The 25,349-nt window shown below is 31.7% G+C and overlaps 1 protein-coding gene across 3 annotated transcripts in view; it reads right to left on the bottom strand.

Moving 5' to 3' along the window:
- The window catches only part of LOC118203117 (sentrin-specific protease 1-like), a 183,210-nt gene that overhangs the window by 13,992 nt on the left and 143,869 nt on the right, over positions 1-25,349 (bottom strand). For all 3 annotated transcript variants that reach the window (XM_085820114.1, XM_085820117.1, XM_085820116.1), the window contains 6 exons: positions 24,305-24,331; positions 24,112-24,187; positions 19,962-20,104; positions 16,780-16,983; positions 11,048-11,127; positions 10,791-10,869 (listed from right to left, as the gene is read on the bottom strand). In XM_085820114.1, the coding sequence (XP_085676240.1) occupies positions 10,791-10,869; positions 11,048-11,127; positions 16,780-16,983; positions 19,962-20,104; positions 24,112-24,187; positions 24,305-24,331 (609 nt within the window). The remainder of the gene's footprint in view (positions 1-10,790; positions 10,870-11,047; positions 11,128-16,779; positions 16,984-19,961; positions 20,105-24,111; positions 24,188-24,304; positions 24,332-25,349) is intronic.

The raw sequence follows: 25,349 nt of genomic DNA, 5'->3' as shown, positions 1-25,349 counted from the left end.
AACCACAGTGCAGGATTGGCGAAGTTGTACACAGGTATCTTTACTGCTCCGATCATTGCTGTTCCTTCAGTCATTTTCAGTCACGTGGCTAAGTTCCGAGTAATAGGTAAAAAAAAATTTTTTCTGTGCCAATATTAGTTTAAAACAATAATGCTTGGTTGCTGCAAGGCCGAGTTACCATTCTTAAGAATCGATAATTAATTATGAAGATTAAATTAGATGCAAAAATTCAAACTTGACAACATTTATTTCATCTGCACTTCCAAGCAACACACATGCATATCCCCTAAGTGTTTGACAACTGACTGCCCTTGCTTTATGAGAATCTTGGAAGAGAAATTTGTACTCTGTAATCACATGCTGCCATCTCTCAGCTGTTCTGGGGCTAAATTGGTAGGCTGTTTTTTTACGGCTTTTTCAAATAGAATAAACTACAACATACTATTTCCACTTAATCACGTGCCATACACTTCATCCAGATAAGATCACTCCTTAAAATGTAGGGATGGTCAGTGTATATATGTTGTGTAATTAAAAATAAAATAAAGTAAAATAAAAAAAAAAGGAATGCCTTTTCCTTTCATAAAGAAAATTATTTTTTATTTAGGCTCTCTTGTGCCAAATCCGAAGAACTACAAGGTAATGTAATTTGCTCACTCTTTTTTTCATTTAGTACTGTATTTATTAATAGAACATATTATTTTTGGTAGGTACCAAAATTATTATTAATTGCTTAAAATATTTAACGATGAATTGCACAAGAATGTTAAGTGCATCTTTACGCAGTAGTTTCATGGAAATTTCTAATAAATTAGATGAATATTGATGTGTAATGTGATGTGCTAATAAATTAGGTGAATATTTGAGAATGAAAGTAACTGATGAAGATGCAAATTCCATTTTGGGGGGGGGGCAATTAAATGACAAATCAGATGAGTTGTAAAGAATTTATTTATATTCTGAAAAACGATGTTAACATGTAGAGACATTAGGTAATTTGGAAACAGGAAAGATGAAAGATGAGCAACACCCTTGCCATTAATCGAGCCACGGACCTCTGGAATACGTGCCTAGCGTGCAGACCATCACAACACAAAGGCATGCTAAGAAGGCGGGAGAAATGCCTTACAAACATACCAAAGACTTAAATAAAGAATATAAAATTACACAAGAACATTAAGAAAAATATGTTAGTCTGAAAATGAAAATAGATCATTTGCTTCAAAAGTTGCAAAAAAAATGCTAATAATTCAATTGTTAATAAATGTAAATACAAGTTATAAAAAACTGAATTAAAGAAAATCAGTGGTGGCCTTTGAGAATTATTAGGGTTTAAAAAAAATAGACCAGAATGATGAATGAGACCCTGAAGTTCAATTTGTTGAAGGCTCTAAAGCTCAAAATATTACAGAGCTTTCCAGTTACTCAGAATAACCACAAGTTTGCTGTGGAATACCTATAAGCTCATTTTGGTCAAAGTTTATTCATGAGAATTGCTGAAGTTAATATTAAACAATGTTGTGAATCTAGAAAAAAGAAAAAACATATTTAAACTATATGATAGGCACTAGAAAGACTAGGTGCAACATCTGATAAATATGCTGTTATCTGGCTGTTGCATAACAGCCTGATAAATATGCTGTTATGCTACAGCCAGGTTGAGGCATGTCTGCCTCAAGCTATGTCTGGAAGCAAAATTAGAAAAACCAAATCTAAAGTCCTTAGCTTGAAATCCTTATGAAGTTTTCAAGAAAAGAGATGGAAGGCAAAGAAAGAAACTTTTTAGTAGGGCAAAATTTTGGCTTTAAGAAACCAAAGAAAAGTTTAATGCTGATAAAAGTTCACAAAGATGTTCCTACTGCACTGAGACTTTTCAGTACTTACAGGAATATCCATGTGAAGATTTGAGGAAATATGTAAGCTTATTTCAAAAACAAGCAGAAGTCAGAAGACTCTAAATCTTTTCAAAAAATATTCTTGGGGAGGGGGGTAATTAAGAAAGGATGTTGCTTTATTTGCTTGAAAATGAGGCATATTCCGAAAGTTTGCAGGAATCCTTTAAGAATGGTTTGATGAAATTCTTAAAAATTAATAAAATAAATTACCTGTTTTCCAACAATACTCTAAAAATTCTAGGAATAACATTTTCCATATAGTTTCACTACTACATCCCTTTATTAACTAAATAATACTATCACAACTCCTTCTAAGATAACAAGGAAAAAAACCATGAAAACCTATAGTGGATATTCAAAGGAGCATCATGTTATCATATGTCCAGATATAAATTTGGTAAACCAAAACTTGACTCCAAGAACAGATCATGAGGCAAAAAATAATGTAAAAAAATATATTCTTTCAAGTCTTGCCATCATATCCACAAATGGAATTATTAGAGCTCTGACTGAGAGTGGAATCTCGAAAGTCTTATCTGAAAACAGAAACAACTATGGCTATTGGGTATGCATCTTTAGGATGCCCTCAAATGTTGATATGCAAAACTTAACATTTGTCTTAGGGGGTCCACAAATGGAATTTATTAGAGCTCTGATTTGAGGGTGGAATCTTGGAAGTCTTATATGAAGACAGAAACAACTATGGCTATTGGGTATACATCTTTAGGAGAAGAAAAATATCTTACAATCCTTTTTAGCGGTACTGAAGGAAAAGAAACACATCATGATTATCAGGCATTCTTAACAAGTCTTTGTGGAGATTATAAGTGCAATTTCAAAATTTATGATTATGAAAAAATATGATATACAGTCAAAAGTCGTTAATTTGGACTGATCTATAATCCAGACCTCAAAGCTACAAACTTTCAGCGCATGTGCCGCCTTGACGCATGCACGTAAGACCTTTACGGCTGCCAATATGCATGTGCAAAATACGTTTACGCATGCGCGTTTAATGTATAACGGAGGGTATAAGCTAAGCTAAAATTATCTAATTCAGTTAATGTTGCAGATTGCGTTGTTCCTTAATCTTCGAATTGGATCCGGCTTATTATTTTTTGAATACTGTTAGAGCAATTTTATAAAAGTAAGCTTGAACTTTCGATTATGTTAAATAGAATTTCTGATATATATTAACTAATATGTACAGGATCTACAAAGCGACAGTATGTTTCGCCTTTGTTTATCTAACCATTCCGAAATCTGTTTATCAATTTCACGCTGCTCTGCGTGTGTGTGTGGGGGGCACGTCGCGGCGCGCAATGAACTGGAAGTTGATCTGTCAGCACTATCCTTATCTTCAGGGCAGATGTGTTTATTTTATTTGGCTTATAATTCCTTACTAAATGTAGTATTTCATTTCGATGTACTCCGTCTTTGATATAATTTAAATCAAATTCCTCGTCTTTATAATTCGCTTCCGATAGCGAAGAAAGTGACACAGAGTTTATTGAAAACGAAAAAATTTCAATTGACAAATTAGTCGGTATTCTCGACACAGCAATTATAGGACTTGAACAGTGGAACTTTGTAACTGAACAAGAAATTATGTCTGTTTATAGAATTAAAGAGAAAGTATTACAGGGTTCATAGCCACATTTTAGTTAAAAAAATAAGCACCTATAAGTACTTTTCAAGCACATTTTAAGGAAAAAATAAGCACCTGTCTAATTACATTATACACAACTGCATAACCTTAAAAGAAAAATTAGACTTGTAATTTAAAATATGAGCAATGCAATATTTATTACGAGAATGAGCATTACCTCAACAATGGAAAACAATTAACTTTTTTTTTTTAATTTTAAATGACAGTTCAATTTACAGAATTACTTTACAATGAGAGAAAAAAAACTATGCAGAACTAAACTATATTACAAAATTTAATGATGATATTTCAGTTGAAAATATAGAAAATTAATAATAAGCCATATTAATTGTATTCGTTTGCCACCTAATAATAAATACAATTTATTTTTCCACTCATATTAATATTTAAATAATTTAACTTCAATCAAAATTCTGAACATTTTCTAAATTTTCATTCCATAACAGTTTTCCCTTAACATATATCCCAAACAAAGTAATTTAAGTAAAAAAGAGGCACATTTCTGAAATCAGAACACGGGAAATTGCTTCATGCAGTCATCCTTTAACAGTAAAAGCTTAACTAACCCGCATACTCAGAAATTCCCGAATATTCCGGATAGTAACTAGAAAAAGAGGAGTGGGGGGAGACTGTAGCCGTTCTTTAGATTTAAATTTAGGCTAAATAAATGATTTTGACATTTCGATACGTGCATCATATAAAAACCAACGGAACTGAGAAATATTCTGCTTAGAAAGTACAGTAAAACTCTTTTAAGTGTTCATAAACAAATCTCAGACGGAATATCAAAATTAGTTATCAATGCAAAATACCGCAAATGTTATTGCGCAATACATGCGGCGTAATTCTTCCATATGTGATATTACGCAATCGGAATCAACACCTGCCGGTATTCGGAGAATAAAGAACTAAATAAAGGAAAAGAAAGAGACATACTAATCTGGGGTGTTTCTGATTCTAATTTTCAACAGACTGTATTAAATTTTCGGAATAGAATCAATCTTCGCTTGGGTTGGGTAGACCGCAAAACTTTTAGTCCTATTCAATCCAGATTGGACAGTGACAAAAAAAAGTCCGCTGCTTCAATATTAGAGATTTTGCAGAGGAACTCCCAATGTCCATACTGTATAATGTATTGGCAAAGAAAATGAAATTATTTTGACTATTCGATTATTTTCCTTTTATTTAAGCCATTCCGAATATTATTCCTTAGAAAGCTAAATGGGTGTAAAAACACACCCATTTTTGGAAGTTTATCTATGCTTCAGCAGTTACTGCAACTATATTATTATAAATATTCATACATATGCTCAGAATATAAGTATAACGATTACAATAAACACGAATATGAACTGACCACGCGGAAAGAGAATGCAAATTATTAAAATCTTGATAGAAATTCAAACGTGCGTAGTATTTGGGTGGGAGGAAAAGAATACCAAATGTACGGGAATTTTCTACCGTTTTCGCAATTCTTTGGCCAATAGAATGACGTGCACCTGTCTGTACTCTCGCGCGGACCATAGGTTACGTTAATGCAGAGGAAGGGGGGGAAAGCAATTTCCGGAAGTATGATTCACCATCTGACGTTGCATATAAGGAAGAAAAGTTGTTTATTTAGTTTCGGCTTTGGTATGGGGGAAAAATGCGCGTTCATTAAAAACAAAGGATTAAAAAACAGCACTAAAAGCAAAAAATAAGCACTAAAAACAAAAAAATAAGGGCTTTAAAGAAAAAGTAAGCACCTATAAGGGCCCTTATATTTTATTTTCAAATATAAGGACTTATAAGCACTTGTAAGGACCGCTACGAACCCTGTAATTATCATATAAAAAATGAAGCAACTTAACAACTTACATTGAAAGAAATGTTTAATAAAGTAAACAAATAAATATTAAGCTCTTTTTTTTTTTTTTTTTTTTTTTTTTTTTGTAAATTTTGATACCCTTTAGATCATAATTGTTCTTTATTTCATAAATTACGGTTTCATGTTTTTAATTTTATAATTTCTGCATGCCATCTTACCAGATTTTAAACTGATGATCTATAATCCGGAATCGTCGAAGTCCCGATGAGTCCGGATTAACGACTTTTGACTGTACCAAGAATACGTCCTGTGGATAAAGTAATTACAAGATCGTGAAATTTTCTTGCCCAAGAATGGACAAATACAGCTGTGCAGGATAGGATGTGGTTAGAAAAGTATTTGTCTGAAATATCTCACACCTGCACAATAAATTAGCAGCTACTTAAACTTCATCAGGATGAAAAACTATGGAGAAAATTCCTTCTGAAGCACTTTCCGTATTTTTGTTATTCTGTAAACAGGGAAAAATGAGTAACTTGCAGAACTTAGATATACTCAAAATTATTGATGCAGCTAAAAAACAAACCAAACTGGAAAAAGCCGCAAAGGTACATTTCTGTAAAACTCTGTGAAAAAAGGACAGTTAATATGAGATTTCCTTACCTTCGCAATAAAATTGCTGTCCTTCAGAACAACAAGACATTGGCTTTAAAGAAATTTAAAATTGGCAAATAGATGTCTCACTACACGTAAAAGAGTGGTTAGGTAGAAACATAATTGAAACAGTTGACCCAGCTGATTAAAAACAAAACAAAACAAAAAAATAAAAAAAGTCTTCATTATTTACCACATCAAGCTAATATGAAAGAGAATTCAACTACTAAGATTCATTTAGTATTGAGAGTTTCTTTGAGCGAGTGGTTGAAAAAAGTCTAAATTTGACTGAACTAATACCCAGCATCCTGATTTGTTTCAGATTGAGGAAATATGGAGTAACAAAAGATATCAGAAAAGCATTTTTTTACGTAGCTGTAAACAAAAACAAAAAAATCCTCTCCTGCCCTCCCTTTTTTATGGAGATAATCCTGAAAAACTAAAGATATTCAGACACAGACATGCTGATATTGGTGTGAATTCAAGGCACTATGAAACAAGAGTTCAACTACTAAGATTCACATAGTATTAATGCCTCTGCTAAGAAAGGGGGGAGGAGAGTTTCTTTGAACAAGTGACTGGAAAAAGGTTTAAATTTGATTGCACTAATATCTAGCAAAGGGATGTCCTCCACCACCACATTTCTTTTTTAGGGAGATAATCCTGAAAAACTAAAGATATTCAGACACAAGCATGCCGTTTTTCGTGCAAATTCCAGTTAATTTTCACTGGTGGATACTTAGGAAATTCACCTGAACATTTACAGAATGTAGCTGTAAAATTAAAAGAATAAATGTACGTAGACAACCACGCAGCAAGATTAGATTTTTCATAAGAATTGAATACATTTGTACAGAAATCATGTTTACTGGAAAATTTCATCTTTGATGTAAACCATCACCCTATGAAGAAACTGGGAATCTAATCTTTCCTCATCATCAAACACTCCACAGATGCAAAAGAAGTGCCCATTTCACTATTTAGCCTTGTATGGAATGTTAGTAAAGATAGTTAAGCTGTGTTTTGAAAAATATTAATTTTATTATAAACTGATAACTAAATGGTTTATTTCATTTACAGACAACAACAAGATATTTGATTCAACTGGATTCTCAATTCCTATGACACCAATATTGAAATTTTTTACAGCCATTGTGAGTCATTGTGATCTAAATTGTCATGAGATGTCCAACTTCTAGAAGCCAAGAAGTTTATATATATATAGACCAAAATTAGTTTTTCAAAATTGTAATTACTACCTTGCTTGATATTATATATATATATATATATAATTTATTTCCTAAACCGTATTGATTAATTGAACTAAATGGATATATACTCTATACAATGTAATTCAGATAACAATTATGTAATTGGCAGCAACTATAGTTATCAGTTCTTTGCTTATTATTATGGGTATGTAATAATCAGTTGAAAAATAATTGATGAGTATTTGAGTACTAAAGAGTAAACACATTTTGTTATTGGGTTAATTCACAATTATATCATACGTATGATCTACGTAATAAAAACATGACTAATAAATAATAAGAAATGTAACAGCTGTGCATTTATAACATTTGATTACTTAAAACAGCGCACAACTGATTATCACCTTCATGTCTGTTTACATAATGAATTGCACTTTCCAATTAAGTGCACGGGCCTACCAGTGGCCGAAGAGTCGTTGAACACTGGTAGTTCTGTCTCAGGTTAGAATGCCGCGAATGGGCTGGCTACATGACGTTTCCTTGGTTTGCCCCATTTGTAACTGGTATACGAGCCAGTTTTAAAAAATTTTCTACAAAGGGATCCCTTCTGTTGTTATCCCTCGAGGCTTTGCGGTAATCACATAAAACCAACTGAGCCCACCAGTGGCCGAGCAGTAAAGTCGCTGAACACTGGTATCGGGTTGGAGGGAAAGTTCTGTCATATTTTAAATAGGCAGGTGATTTTTCTTGTAAATAAAAAAAAAAAAATCTGGCTAGTGAGTCAATCAGTTTTTTTTTTTTTTTTTTTTTTTTTTTAGCTGCTGTATAATATAAAATGTGCCCTTTTTTACCTTTCATCATTTACTTGTAATATTTAAAGGGAAAAACATGTCGGTAGATAAAGTGCATTTATGACACTGCATTTTATATGAATTCCAAAAAGGAAGCAACGCATCTGTTGCATGTAAAAATTTATGTGCGGTATTTGGAAAAGATATTGTAAATGTTCGTACTTGTCAAAGATGGTTTAGCAAATTTCGTTCCGGGGACCTGAGCCTCAAAGAAAGTGTTCGATCTGGACGACCATCCAAGATCGATAATGATGTTTTGCGATCCATGTTGGAAAATAATCCACATTTAACAAGTCGAGAAATTGCAGAAGAGTTTGGCATTCATCATACAACTGTTGGAGATCACATTAAATCTCTTGGGTTTGTGTTAAAGCAAAGTGTTTGGGTTCCACATGAATTAACGGAAAAGAATTTGTCTGATCGTGTAAGAATATGTTCATCACATCTGATTAGACACAACGTGGAGCCGTTTTTGGACAGGCTGGTTACTGGAGATGAAAAGTGGATTCTTTACGAGAATATTAAAAGAAAAAAATCTTACTGCAAACCAGGAACATCATCAGCAACAGTTCCCAAACCAAGTATTCATTAACGAAAAGTACTGCTTTGTTTGTGGTGGGACAGGAAAGGTCCAGTGTATTACGAGTTGCTGAAACAGGGAAAAAACATCAACGCGGATCTGTACTGCAATCAGCTGGATAAATTGAATGCAGCTGTCAAAGAAAAAAGGTCAGCATTAGCGTCCAGAAAAGGAATAGTGTTCCATCACGATAATGCTCGCCCGCATACTGCAGTGGTGACACTACAAAAACTGAATGCGTTAGGATGGGAAATCCTTAGTCACCCCCCGTATTCACCTGACATTGCACCCTCTGATTATTACCTGTTCAGATCTCTGCAAAATTATCTAACGGGAAAAAAATTCAAGTCGTTTGAAAGTGTTTCTAAGGCAGTTGCTGACTATTTTAACTCCATGGATGAGAACTTCTACAAAACAGGAATTTACAGGTTACCTGGAAGATGGCAACAGGTTGTAACAAATAACAGAGCATATATAATTGATTAATATTAAACACATATTTTTATAAATGAATTCAAATATTTTCTTTAAAATACGACAGAACTTTCTCTCCAACCCAATAGTTCGGTCCGAGGTTCGAATCCCGCGAACGGGCTGGCTGCATGGACGCTTTCGTGGTTTTCCCCATGTGTAACATGTATACGAGCCAATTTCCCTTATAAAGTCCTCCCCGAAGGCATCCCTTCCCTTAGGCAGATAGGCCTAGTGTGCTTTGCTGTAATCTCAATAAACCAAACCATACATCAAACTCATGATGTGAACACCTAATTTCTAGAGTTGGTATAATTAATGTGTTTTAGGTATATTACCGAGTGTTCTATGGGACAGTAAACAACTCGCACATTTTGATTGCTCATGTATTCATATGCTTTATTTGATCTTCATTTTGCTGAATAGTATCTGCTGGCTGTGAGGAGGTAAATATCAGCTATATAGATTTTTGTCATGTGAATGGACAGAACAGTAATTATGAGCCATAAAGTTAGTCAGAAAATGCTTTCACCAGGTCACAAATTTTCCAGTAAGCCATCAAATTTTCATTGAAATGCAGACAACAGAAAATACACATAAGCGATGTGTGATATCCAGCACATGTTTTTAAACTATTCTTAGTGTATACAGAATTTGGCTATTACTGATGCAATTGATTGCTATAACCAGAAGTGTGTTTATCTGTTACATGAAGTGCCAGAGTGGAGATCAAAGTGATTAACTTGATAGCAATCACCTTTCTATTATCTTCCATTACTAACAATAAAGTTTAAAACGAAAAGCGTGTGAGCGATTCAAAACAACACGAAGAAGCGAATGTCACTTGAAAGGAAACGTCACTTTCGCCAATCTGAGCGATAACTGATTCTTGTTTGGCTTTCAGCCTGTTTGCCAAGTGAAGATGGTAACCCTATTTCGCCAAAGGCCGTTTCTCAGAACTGTTGCTACAAACGTTTTGTCCTGGCACCAAACAGCATATGTGATAACAGCTTTAAAGGCACGTGTACTCACACAACTCAGAACAAGATGAACGAAATAACTAAAGAACATCCAAATAACAACCTTGAGCTTGCTTTGTGCTCATTGGCTAATATATGCCAGATGACACGCAGTGGAGCTCGATGCCCATTGGTGAATGATGTTTCTGGATACGTATGCTCTCCCTCACAAAGCAGAAATTCTCATCTGATTCGCAAGGTTTTGTTTTAGATATAATCTAAAGAAAATTCAATTGCTTTCAGACGTCCAAAATCACTTTTTTTTTTCATATAACAAAGTATTAAGCCAAGTTCCATAAAAATCGTGAGAAATTTTAAGAATAAGAAAAAGTCGTAAGAAATATATTGCAAATCTGGTTGAGTGGTCGAAAATCGGGAGGTTTGGCCACTCTGAGAAGCAAAGTGCACAGCTATTTAATATGGAAGCTTAAGAGAAGCTTATTCTCTTTAACTTCTGAATTAGCTACGTCATCATCGTAATGCAAAAGATGGAAAGAGAAAGTAGCCAAATTAAAGCAAAGAGTAAAGGGACAAATGCAAAATTTAGCAGTTTGCTTTCATATTTTTATCTTACACACACTATAATACCAATAGAAAATGTTTACATTCAAATGTAATAGATATAATACATACCTTTACTATTCTTTTAGAGTAAACTCCTTCCTCAAGAACTTTGCCCTTTTTATCTTTCATTTCTTTAATCAAATAATCACTAAAATTCAAAATCAAATTAAATTTAGGTACAATTACGTAAGTTAATAATACAAGAAAACTTCATTTTAGTACCTAATGTATTTTCAACACATACTCCCCCCCCCAAAAAACTAGTAATTATCTTAAAAGTTAAAAAATATCTAAAATGTAAATGTAACAAAACTTTACACTAATACCTTAAAATATCCACACAATTTGGTTCAAGTAGTGTCATAGAATCATAATATGATATGGTTTTAGCCCTGTGGTCAATCACCTAAAAACAAAGTTAAAATATTACATTATTTTCTTCATTTAATTATGCCTATAACAAAATGTGGTACTTACGTATTATCGCAACCAGGTTGGCGCGATTTGTAAGTTTGAGTAAAAAAGTATGAATAGAAAGAAAATGTACATTTATTAATTACAGATAATTTTTAATACAGTTTTTTATATTATTTTGTTTTAAAATATAAAATAGCAATTAAACCCTTCCGGTTTCGAATTTGAATAAGTGTCAGAATTATTTTTTCGGCGGAAATCTTTTGGCTATTGCTTTTAGCACTGATTGAAAACCGTCTTCGCCATTAACAGCTTGAGCTTGGCGCCATACAAATTCGATAAGGTATGAATCAATATGATGACGGGCTGTTCCTCTGTTTTTTGTTGCGCCATTTGGCTGAGCCCCACATGCGTTCTACATGCTGTGAGTGAACGCCCGTGTTGGGATCCACAAAGTTATATTTGTGATTAACAGTTCCATGCAGAAATCCAGCATTTTCGAACTCACTTGTATTGTATCCTTTCCAGCAATCCGAATAAATGATGCTTCCTTCCTTGATATTTTCGCAAATTTTTTCCATGAGGGTAACGGCGCTTCTGTTAGGTACAGTAACCAAAAAAGTCTCTTTCTTTTCTCGGCAAATTCCGCTGAAAACCCATTGCTGTGGTGGTACACGCCCAGTGTTATTTTTTCTTTTTACAAATAAACTTTCGTCTAAACACGTAGGGTTGCCGTAAGTAGGGTCGCCAAATTTGGCAATTTATGCGAATTTTGGCCTGGTTGCGTTAATACGTAAGTACCCAAAATGTAGTGCCAGGAAAAGTAATTCTACACTAAAAATTACTTTACTATATATGTAAAGAAATAATAAATTGACTATAAACATGCATAAACATAACATAAATTGATTATATAAGAAAAAATGCTCTTACATATTGTAGAGAATTATGGTATTAAAGGCACTATATACAGGTAATATTGGATTAAAGTTTTGATCAATTTGAAATGGAACTCTAGCCTCTAACAGGAACACCAAATGATGGCTCCCTTATTCCCAAATTTTGCTGATTACTTTAAGGCCAGAACCCACTCCTAGAATATCTGACAAGAATTATACACTTTTGTCACCCATAATATGTAGCCCGAAGTAAGCTTTCATGTTGATGGCAAGTAAAAGTTTCTTTCTTTCTTTCTTTCTTTCTTTTTTTTTTTATTTATTATGGAGATTGAATTGTTAAGGAAACAAGCAAATGTTTGATGTCTGACTAAAATTATAACAAAAACATAAACTGTTCTTTGAAACGAGCAGTTAGGAATAGACGAAAAAATCTTGATAAGGGCATCACATGACTTCCTCGTACGGAATATTCAATTATACGTATTCTTTGCTGCATTTCATTTAAACTTATTTCCTTAAATTTCATTAGAGATAGATTTCTCATTCAATTTATTCCGTTCTCACTTCGCGACAAGGCAGAAATACATAAAACCTCAACGTATCTTCATAAATAAAACACCAAATACAGTAAAAAAAAAATTAACAATTAAAATTAGAGTTTCAACAAACAGACAAGCAATTTGGCCAGTAGGCAAGAACGCAATTTTTTCAGTGCGCAAAACTGAAAGTTTACTACTCGGTAAAAAGACACTGAAGGTGCAGAAAGACTTAATTCACTATTTTGCTAAGTTTCAAATGTAAACATATATGGTTAAAAAATTAGGCTTAACCACACTTTTGTTGACAATTCTAAAATTATTGCATGCAGATTAACTAATGAGAAAATAGAAACTGGAAGATAAGAACAACGTAATTCATTTTTAAAACAAAAATGCACAATTTACCAACATATAAGAATTTAAAAAAAACTGAGCTTACTGAACTGAGTAACAGAGTGGGTATATATAACTAAAGAATATGTATGTATACTTTTGCTGCGGCCGATTGCAACCAAAAAGGGAGGTGCACAGCTGCATATTATAGCAGTCCTATATATGAAATTTCAACATTCTGTGGCTACTCATTTTTAAGTTATGTGAGATACATACATACAGAAATCATGAAAAAGATCTCTTCTGAATCTATTTTAAATCAATTTTATAACCTGTTTGGGGAAAAACAGTCCTTTATTCTGTCCTTACATATAGATGTCACACAAAAACACCATTAATTTGCATTTTATAGAGGTCAATATTGATATTTTTGTAGAAACAACCTGGAATTTTTTGTGATTACAATACTTCCTTTACTTCCCACACAAGGAAGTAAAAAATCAATGAACTAAACAAATTAAATGACTGACAGTTCAATAAAAATGGCAAGTTAAAATTAAATACTAACATAGAATTTTTGATTAATCAACAATGCTTTGAAACTAAAATAATAAACAGCGAAGAATAAGGAAAAAATAATTAAATGGAAATTGAAAGTCTCTAGATATTTAAAAGAAAAAACTGAAACAGATTAATGTGTAAATACTAATTTGGAAGATGTTTTCAGTCATAGAGCTAAAGTAATTTCTCCATCAAAACTAGGGAAGCTTCCAAAATTGAGTACCTGAAAGTATTACTGTGATGTAAACATGTGGCTTGACTTTTGGAGTCAGTTTAATATCTCAACTGCCCTGGGTGTAAATGCCTTTACAAGTACATTCTCCTGTGACTAAGCAAACGGGCAGGGTACCATGAGTATCATACATACCTTTGACAAGAGCTCACCTTGGTGTAAAACTGTTTGTACTAGCAAAAGCAGAATCAGAATATGTTTACAATACAGAAAGAAGTACAATATTTGATCAAATATTTTAGAATAAAACAATTACTATAAAATTGGTGATAACACCTGTACAATCTTTTTTGAGAAAAGATTTTTGTGCAATTTCTTATACTTTTTTCCACGTCACCAGAATTAGCAGACATTCTTATTCAAAATAAAACTGATGTATAGGGATCTTTCACCTTAATCGAGTATCAATTATAAACTTGACAATGCGTGGAGTTGACAGAGATGATCATGCTCTATTTGGTTATCCAACAATGCACAGAAGTATTGTATAACAAATTTCTGCCATATTCTAGATATGGTTGTTTGGAATTTCTTCATTTTACCAAAGAAATAATTCTCAAACATTGACAATTACAATTTTTGCATGAATCTGAAAATGAATGCATTTTTCAGAAATTTCATGTTACTGTTTCACGACTCGGCCAAAAAAGTTACAGTGTGACACTTGGCGGTTCGCTACTAGATACTTTACATACTTAATACCATCTACTTCTTTAACCATATTTCAGAACTTTATATAATACTTTGTTCAGAATTTCAGGATATATCTCGTAATAGCTACGTACTAACTCTTTTTTCTTTTTATTATTATTATGCTTTGTGCTTTTGGTATTTTCACGGTAAAGTACGCCTCTGCCCTTTCCCAAGGCAAATCCACCAGAAGATTTTTTCAGCAATTAAGGGGTTCAAAATTCAATTCACAAAACAAAAGTTTATCTGACATTGAAAAATTTTTATATCTGAAAAGTTGGTTAGGGGAGCTGTACTGAATACAATTAAAGGATTTGCAGTAATGAGCAAAAATTACAATAAAGTAGCATTTTGCTAAAAGAACATTTTGGAAGAAAAGCATTATAAGTAATAGTCATATGACAAAATTACCCAAGTGATATCATAGCTCTTCGGAAATTATATGGTGAAGCTGAAACCAATATTCGACCCTAGGAAGCTTTAAACACAGTTATGGGAAGTTATGGTTCATTTACTGTTTCCGATTTTAATACATTTGATTCTGGAAGAGATTAGCTTTAGAATACAACACAAAAAGCAAAATCTAAAACAGAATTTGAAATTCTGGAATTAGCTGAATTCTTAAAAATTGAATCAGAATGTTATGAAGTGTCCAGCTTATTACATAATTTGAAGAAATCTAAAAATATAATAAGTTCTAGCAATTACTTTAAGGACAAAATAAATAAAAAAACAGATTAACCATATTAGTCAACTGACAGCTACTACGTTTTCAACCAGTGTAAAATTTAACTGTGTATTCTGTAAAACGAAGTAAGCTAAACTCCAAAGGTCATTGTTTCAAAGGGTAAATATATATATATATAAAACATTTGAGTGTTAATTGTAAATCAAAATTAAATCCACGTAGAAAAATTTAATTATATTCCAAACAGAAATGATAACACAAAATAAGAGTAAATCCCAAACAATAGTTTTCTCTATATCACATCGCGAACATGAAAAAAATTCAAATTCAGTTTTATTACAAACATTAATGGTGAGAACTGTAATGCTTTGTAGACTGAAAATCATCACTATTATTTGATAATGCTTCAAAACATTCTGTTATCATTAAATCATCTGCAGATCTAATTATAAAAGTGCAACAGAAAAATTACATCCGACACAGAACTGTATAAGAAATGTTAATATGTGCCTACAATGAGTCCAACCTATATTTTGTTGACAGCATGAAACCACCTGAAGTTTTGATAGGTGCCGAATACTTCTGGGAAATAACTCAAGCAAGAATTTAACTACTGTAAAGACTTTGTTCAGAATTTGAGTTAAAGGTCAGGATCAATGAATATTCATCCTAGTGAAATACTGGGAAATGTCCGTGTAGCATCTGCACTGACATCCTTCAAAACTGGCTACAACTATAAACAAGACTATTAATCATGGGTTCACTGACTGTCAAATAAATAAATAAAGAATTAAAGAGGTTTTGATAGCTTGGGTGTTGAAGTTCAATTTCAACATAATTCAATGAATCACTCTGATGCTATGAAACAATTTGAAATAGAAATAAAATTTAATAGTACAATATATGAAGTCAGATTGCCATTTAAAGAAGAATAACAGACAGTATTTTTAATATTGCTAAGCAAAACTACTCAGTTTAAAGAACAGCTTTAAGAATAACTTATCTTTTTATGAAGAATATATAAGGATTATAAATAAGGGGTTAGTTAAAGCCATTATAGAAGAAATAAATCCTGCCACAGAAGTATTTGAAAATAATATATATTATATGCCCCATCATCCTGTCATTAAGAAAAATGGTGAAACTACAAAATTGTGATACTTTGGCCAAAGAGCTAAACAGCTTGTCTTTTCGTATAGAGGGATCAAATTTGTATCCTAACATTTTGACACTACTACTTTCAAATAATAATAATAATAATAATAATAATAAAATCAATGGCTGATATCGAAAAAGCTTTTGTAAATTTGCAGAAGTGTTGCTTATAAGCTTTTAAATAGTCTGTTAAATGCTCTATTGAATTCTTCTTTTCTAATATAATATGGTCATTACTGAAAAATTTTCACAGAGTCTAAACAAATGAAGAATGAAATTTAAAACTAAAACTGAGTAACACATTTTACCCAAGTAAGTGTCTGCATAATTTTGAAATAAAAAATTCAGATTTTCCCTTCATTAGCTGTTAAACAATATAAAATATGCTATTCTTGAACATTATATCTTCATCTAAATGTGCTTATAGCTTAGGCTACACATGTAATATACTAATTTTAAAGCTACAAAAATTATATTAAAATTAAAATTTTAATGATATGATAAATAATATGGGAAAGATAAAGCACTCATACAACAAAATACTTACGGCTAGGCACCAATGCACATCAACATGTAGAGGCACTATGTTGAGGGCATAAGAAAAAATGTCAACTTTTCTAGTCCATCTTTTGATACCACTATAACCTTTAGCTTTTAAGTTAGTATAAAAGAAAGAATTGTAACAATATACAGGCAGATAAATGCCTGATTTACACCTTTCGGCTATCAGAGCCACGTAGGAATTTATTACCTGAAAAATAAAAATTAAAAGTCACATACAATGGAAAAATTTGGTTATACTCACTTAATATAATATAATAGCTGAAAAAGGAAATTAAATCTGGTTACTCTAGCAAATTACAGAAAAAAGAACTGGAAGGTTTATGATTAAATTATTATTATGTTACAGATAGACTGTGTAAGAAACAAACTAAAAATAACTTCAAAGAGATCTGATATAAAAGTTTGCAATCTAAACAATTCAATCAATTAGTTGTGTTGCCAAGACGGCATCATTTGAAAAGTAGTTTTTGGGGAGGGAGACTATCTTCCAGCATAAAGAATTGGAGAGAGAGAAATCATTTGCTTCATTCTTTCTTGGCAAAATGCCATTAGTGTAATCTTACGACACTAATGGCAGTACAGTAATGATGACAGTACTTTTTAGCAATGGAAAAAGTCAAGAAGGCAAAATACCATTCATAAAATACTGACGATGGGTCATTCTTAATTGTTTCTCGCCTTAGCAGATTTATTACTTAGTATGCTTAGATGAAGCTCCATAACAGCAAAGTACATTGTGTAAAATCTGTTCATCTCATACTCATGAATTTTTGTTGAAAGTTTTTAGGATGGTATTTGGAAGCTCGCTGGTGTTCTATAACTGCTGCTTTTAATTTGCTTTAAACTTCAATTGTAAATAAAGGATAAAATGATCTCTGAATGAAACCTGTTGGGTGATTTTTGTTAAAATAGCTTCTTAATCCTAACCATCTCATTACAAACTAAGGTCATAAGAGGCAGGAAAGAAGCAGTTTTTGAAACATCATTTCTTTGAATGGCATACAGATACAAGATATAGAAAAATCGTCTTTGAAATACTTAATAAACTGGAAAAGCACAGAATATTGTACAGTGGATCAAATAGTTGAATATGTTGCATTATGCTTTAAAAGCCTCCAAACATTTAACCAAACCTTCATTTGAAGGCAGTAGTGAGAGTGAAGACATAACAAGGTTTTCCCAATATTTCACTACTGCAATTATTTTTAAACGAGAAATGTTGAACACCTCCAGAACTTTACAACAAGTGAACTTAAAACAATGGTATGTCAGAATCAAACAGGATGAGAAAGGTTAAAATAATCTTCTTAAAAAAATATGAAAGTTACATGCACTGCATTAAATAGTGACAGATACTTTCTCATTATCCTTGTGAAAGTAAAACTACTTATGGTTTTGCCTTTTATAAAGCATCACAATTTTGCCATAGCAACTGCTATGCAAGCCTTTTTTCCCTTGTTGATAAAAGTTTTTCTAATCTGTCATCATTGATACAAGACCTCAATTTAATTCCTGCTTCAATAAAATACCAAGCAATTTTTCACACTCGACACTGCTATAGGAAATTGTCAAGTTAGTAAACATTATTCCAGAAAGTTCAATATACTTTGAAATTCCATCAACACTTTCAGATTAGTCTGTAGAAATTTCTCAGTTCTCGTTGTTTCTATAACTTTATACAATTTTTCTAAATCCTTAATTGCAGAACTGTGTTTGCAGTTTTTATCTGTTGCAACATCAATATTTTCATGTTCGAAAACAACATGAAAGAAAACTGGGATTAAAAATAAATCTTGCATCAGAAAAAGATGCAGCTGCTAGTACAGGGGGGGGGGAGTCTCTGGAATGTAAAATTACTTCACCAAGTTTAACATATTTTAAGCAAAAAGTTTCTTCACTTGGGAGCTTTTTTGCTAGTTTGTTAAATGCAAACCATAATAACTAATCTTCATCTCTTTCTCCTCATTTTTTCCCCTGTTATACTATAGTTCACAAGATACACAGGATTAGATGGAAAAAAAAAATGTTTTATAAACACTGATAAAACTTTTTCAGACAAATCACTAATCACTGAAAATAAAATAAGAATTAACAGAATTCTTTGCTGTAGAAATATATTAAGAACATCAAATGATAACATGTAGCAGCATATGAAAAGCAAAACACTTTTACGATCAGTTGAACATCATGATCATTTGTTTGATTTATCACTGTATGGTAAGTAGTTAAGATTACAAATTTATACTATTTTTCATTTATAAAACCAAGGTAATTAAAATTGTGTTTAAAAAGCTATGCAAATCAAATACTTGGACGAAAAGGCATTTGATACAAGAAAAATAGTTTAAAAATTGTTAATGGACCTCAGTTTTATTATTATTCATGGGAAATGGGGGATATACCATAAATATTTGTTGAACATATTTACTATTATTATCTGAAATCAATGAATAGGATTTTTCATTTTCATAAATGTAGTTACTAAAAATTCCGCAAACATTCATTTATAGATTAACTACAATATTTAAAACAGCCCTCTTCCCCCCCAAAAGACTTAAAATGGTGTAGATTTTAAATAATTCAAAATCTATGCTGACCAAAGATTACTTTTATACCTAATTAAAAATTTTATGGTTATTTATTTAACTTATTAACTTTGGTGCATGGCTTTTTAAACTAGAAAACAATGATATGCATATATATATACTATTATTAATCCATTTTGTAATGAAATATATTGCTTGAAGGGCACTAGTGGTCAAGTAGTAAGATTGCTGAATACAAGTAATTCAGCCCAACTTCAAATCCTGATAAACGAGCTGGCTGAATGAGATTTTTTTCTGGTTTTCATCACACGTAATGTTAATATGAGTCCGTTTTTCAAAAGTGCCCTCTATATAGGCATTCCTTCCCTCTGGCAGATAGCATTCGTGTGCTTTGCCACATTTGAAATAACTTATCCTATTAGTGGAAAAATAACAAAAATAAATTGAAAATGTGTTTCATGAATTTCACTTTAAAAATATATTTCCCCAAATCTTCCTTTTTACTAGTGTACTGGCTAATGATGTATTTTACAAGATATTTACTAATAAATGATATATTTTAATTACTGATAAATGATATACTTTTCAAGAACATGAAAATAGAGGTGAATAAAACTACCTGGTCATTTAACCAGTTCAAGCCAGACAAAGTTTCTATGTCTTTTCGAAAGATAGTTGTTCCAAGAACACTGCCAAGTTTAGCGTCAGGTGAAGTAACGGCTAAAGCTTTTTCAACAAATGCTTCCATTTCAGGTGTCATTTCTAAATTGAATAGGAAATTAGCATTAGTTAACGGGGAAAAAATTCCTTGAAACAAAAATTAAAGACTAAAATATCCATTTGAAATACTCAAAGCAAAAAATTAATGTTTAAAAATTTGTATAAAAGAATGCATAAATGCAGATCTTTTCAATGCAGTAAACACTTGCCAAGTGTAGATTTGTGAAACACGATTTTGCACCACATACGTGTTTTTTTGTTTTCATTTAATTCCAACGCTAGAATTTCATTCATATGCAGTTCAGCATTTATTCATCAGAAATTAATACTTGCTGGCATCAGCTCTGGCCAGAAGTTGTGAACAATTTGAAAGGATTTCCATTGATTAGCAGCGGAGGACTTTCAGATATAGAAGAAAGAGGAAGTCGAATTAATTCAGAAATGATGAATGAAGAAATGGATGATATTTTAACAGCAGCCAATAGTGAAAATAGCGATAAGGAAGAAGATAAAGCACCCTAACTTACAAAAAGGCAAACAAATTTTTTTTAAAGGCACAGGAACTGCTTGATTTTCCAATGAGAATTGACCGACACACAGAAATGATACAGTACTTTATATGTATATGAAGCTTTCAAAAACTCGGCACTCCTTATAGTGCAACTTTTAAGAGGCTGCATCCAGTCATTGTCCCAAGGGAAAAAAAAAAAAAAAAATCCAATTTTTAACTTTCAAGCAACAGTTTTTCTCCTTTTAATTACTACATTTAAATTTAAGCTATACATATGTTCTTTGTCAGAATTATACCAAACACACTTTTGCCTAGAAAGTTAACTTTGTGGAATGCAATTTTGCCATTATGCACAATATATTAATGTCATAACGCCCATGCAGGCACGAAAGTGCAAGTTAGCAAAAAGAGCTAAACAACACGCAGACACAAAATTACACAAAAACTAATTGCGCACGCACAACCTCAAAAAAACACATTTTAATAAAATATCAACCTTTTAATATAAAAAGTATTAAACATATACATATAATTAAACTAAAATAATACTTACTATTTTGCTATTAATTTTATCTTCCACTTGTTAAAAAAAACCAATAAATCACCAAGAGATTGTAATGAAATAACCTTCTTTAAGATGCTCTTTATGTAACTTAATTTAACAGTTGATACATGAATACTGTACACAACATTACAACACACTAATATACATATTTATGTTATATATTACTGCCCACTTTCAGGCAATGACAAGTTTTAGAGATAAAATATACACATATATATATAACTGTTACTATAGTTTTCAATTATCTTCACTTTCAGCTCAATAAACAGTACCAGAAAAAGTAGTCATATGAGATAATACAGTTACAAAATAACTTTTAGTTAATGGAGGAATACAAAAAATAACTATTTTGTCTCAGCCTCACTCGATCCTGATTAAAAATTTTTAGGGAAAAAGCTTTTTCTTTTTTGATACTTTTGCAGCCAACTTTTCTAATATCCGTTTGCGAGCTAGTCTCATCTTCTTTTCAGCAGCTTTTATACAATCCATTGATACTTTTTTATTTTCTTTATTTTCTGCAATGTTTAATTGCTTTTTTTTTTTTTTTTAGATTCTTGTTCCTCCTTTTTTTTTATCTCTAGCTCTTTTTTGTACAGTTTATGAGCATTCCTTAAATTTTTTACATAGAGTTTTGTGTACTGGACAATGCAAGTGGTTATCTGTATGTCCGAAAGATGGCGCCAGCACCGATGGCTGAAATTATTTAAGTCAGCTCTCGTTTGACGGTTGCTTGCTCTTCTTTGATTCGATATTCGTACGCATCTAGTTCCGCCTTTCCACATAAGCCCCACCTACTTTGCCTTGATGTGAAACAACGTATTTCGTGATCTCGGCTCGGGCAAACTCGAAAAGTTCACAACAAGGGGTGCCCGCCTTTGATCGCTAACCCAGCGTAATATTATACGATGGCATGATGTAAAGTCTTTTTACAAAGAAAAGAGGAAGAGAGAGAGCATGTCCTTCATTTACCCCTCCCCCCCACACACACATTTGCCGGTAGCGATTTCTCAACAGTTCTGCATCGATCTCAGAAACAGCTGAGGGGACGTTCAAAAAACCGGAATTCCACGAAAACGCGGAAAACTTTCATGCCTGCGCCCATGTTCGGCAAGTGTTTTACTTACAAGTGTAAAAGTAAGTGCTTAAGTGTTTTACAGAAAAGAATTAACTGTTAAATTTAAGAACGTCAAGCCCCCCAAAAAAGTTTTAAGAAAAGCTTATCGAGAAATATAATGAAATCATGATACAGTACACATTGTTTAACATAAAAAAAAACCAAACTGTAATTTTAAATAGCAGATAAGTGTCATTAAAAAAGATAGCAGCACAAATTACTAATTTGAAAAGTTAAGTAAGGATGTGTTTTGCATTGTTTAAACATCCAAACATAAAAAGTTGAAAACATTTTTTAGCATGAGAAAGCGGGAGTAAACATTTTTAATACTAAAAAATTCATTAAAAAGAATTATCACATAATTCCCAAATTACCAAGTTAAAACTTTCTAAGGTAAGTTGAAAATAAAGTCCTCGAAATGTTGATTTAGACGTAAAATGGGAGAATTCAGATAGCAATCTGCATGACAAATTTGACAATAAATCTCAAATTAATAAAATTCTGCTGTCTTGGAAGCATCTTAAAATATGGATTTTGCATTTAAAACTACAAAACTAGATCAGTTTTTCCTAAAAATCATGAAAATTTTGTGGAGGATAGCACGTATATTTATTTACAGAAATTAAATGTATTTAATTTTATTTTTTTTACTAATATAAGGTCTCCTGGAAAATTCTGCCCATTTTGGAAGAAAACAAAAATAGTAAATTTTTTTACACTTTTAATAATATTTTTTCGTATAACATAATTTCCACCATTACTTATGACATCTTACCAGGTGATAGTAATTTGTCGATAGCATTTTTGAAAAACGTCTTAGGCCACACTCAAATAGAACTTAGCTGACATCTGCTTCAATTTTGAATTTTCTTTTCTTCAAAAAATTTTGCAAGGTGATAACAGATAATCAGAGCGTGCTAGCTATATGGAGTATGGTGAAGAATTGCCCAGCCTAGCTTTGTGAATTTCTGATGAGTCACAAAAGCAACAAGTGGTTATGGCATTATCATGATGCAATATGATGTGTTTCTTATTAAATACCGCCGGCCTCTTTTTTTTTTTTTGTTTTGTTTTGTTTGTTTGTTTAACTACTTATTTCACATAACACATCTGCTGACAGTATCTCTGAATTCAGCTTTCCTTTAGGTTTCAAAAGAACATAATGTATTGGTCCTTGTCATTTTTTTTACACTTATTTCATAAGGCACACGTCTGGAATATTTATAGACCAGTCCTGAATTTCTGAATATGATCGAAAATGGTTTGTTGAGTTAAATTAAGCTTAACTGTAATTTTAAATAGCAGTCTGTAAACTCCAATGCTATCAAAAAAGGATCTTCTTCTATCATGGGTCTAAATGAGCACACCTGCATGCAGGTTAAGCTTTCACTATCATTATTGGACAGAACATTTTGGTAGACCTTCACAGATTTAAAAACTGAATAAGAAGAAGCAACAAAATTTTTTTATTAAAAACTGGCTTTCTTTCATTGCATGATAATAGTCCTTCAAAAATTTAACTATCATTAAGTGGCTATTATAAACAGAAGGCATGGATTTTTAAAATACCTTATTTACTGACATTTTCACACCTGTTTCCATTTAAGTTAATTTAAAAGAGATTATTTTGTGAAATCAGATATTTCTGAAAACTATAACAAGAGAATATAAAATATTATAAGAACTGACTATTAAAAAAGTTGATGAATTTGCTAACAGACGATTGCATTACATGGAAAGCAAGTTAAATGAAGTACTAAAATACTGATGCACAGAGATTACACATGAAATTGATTTATGAAAAATTAAATACTGTGAATTTTAATATCTTTTCTAATAACAAACTTCATAAAATTTACCTAAGAATTCAACTTCCTCTTCAACTGCAATATTAGGATGCACACCTGTAGTGAGTTTAAGTTGATCCCTCTCTTGCTGTAATTTAAAATTACAATTATAAATGAAACATCAGTTAAAAGATTAAAAACTTCTACAGATAATATCCTGAAAAATTATGAACAATTTATCTTTTAAAAAAGTGGTTACACTTACCATTTCAGCAGCATACTTAGCAGCCCTCTAAATAATAATATAAAAAAAAAAAAATATTAGATCATAGCTGACACTGAAAAAGAACAGTCCAGCTTAATAAAGCTGAACTGCTAAAAATATCTCAGACTATTAAAATACATTATTTAAATAAAAATGACCATAATAGATTAGTTTGTGATACAACTAAATTCGGCATTTTTATGCATAAATGTTTATTCTATATTTGAATGGAGATTTCACGCCAAATCTACAAAAGATACTGAAAGCAAATTATGTCAAAAGTTAGTATGATATAATTATTAAATGTGATTAAAAATAACTATTTATGAATAATTGAAACATCGATTTGCTTACATAATTCCATTCTTTCTTTCAAACTGTAAATCAAGAACACATATCTTAAGTTTTAATAAGCTTTTTATGTGTATTTGTAAACTTAAAATTCAAGCATACTGAAAATCTTTGTGAGCTAATTGTTTTAAAACCTAGACAATAGTTTCATGTATATCCCTTAAGTTAAAGAATTTGTTAACTAGGAGTGCTGACTCTTCTACTTCAGGAAACACATTGTTACGAATTTGGTATTTAAAAAGCTAATGTTAGTTTAATTATAAATTAAATGGTTTTATTTCTCGCGCAGTGCCGCGCGTGACGAATATTAAAAGAAAGCTAAGCCGGAAAATTGAAAATACAAGAGCGCGTGCATTAAATAAATAAATATCTCTTTTTGATTTCGAGAAAGTACTGGAAAATTCTAGCACGTGATTTTAAAATCTTATAAAAGGAGGAAAACATCTCAGTTTGTAGTAGTTGCTTAGTTTGTTGTTGTTTAGAAAACTGCTCTTGTTGATTGTAGCGAATTCGCGGATTAGCGTTCTTTAGCTGTTTTGAATTACGTTCTATTGGACATTTGAGTAGTTAAAAGATAACTACTGTGAGATATTGTAATACTGCATGATAATTTGAGAAAATTTAAGCATTTTTGTTGTGATAATAATAAATTTTTGTTCATTTTTCATCGGACTTGTGCATTCATTTCATAACG

Source organism: Stegodyphus dumicola, chromosome 7, assembly GCF_044657685.1.
Source record: "Stegodyphus dumicola isolate Sdum_Otavi_A_Nest chromosome 7, ASM4465768v1".
In the NCBI taxonomy this organism is placed as follows: domain Eukaryota; kingdom Metazoa; phylum Arthropoda; class Arachnida; order Araneae; family Eresidae; genus Stegodyphus; species Stegodyphus dumicola.
Note: the sequence above shows the minus strand (reverse complement) of the source record. Positions and strands in the feature narration are given on the sequence as shown.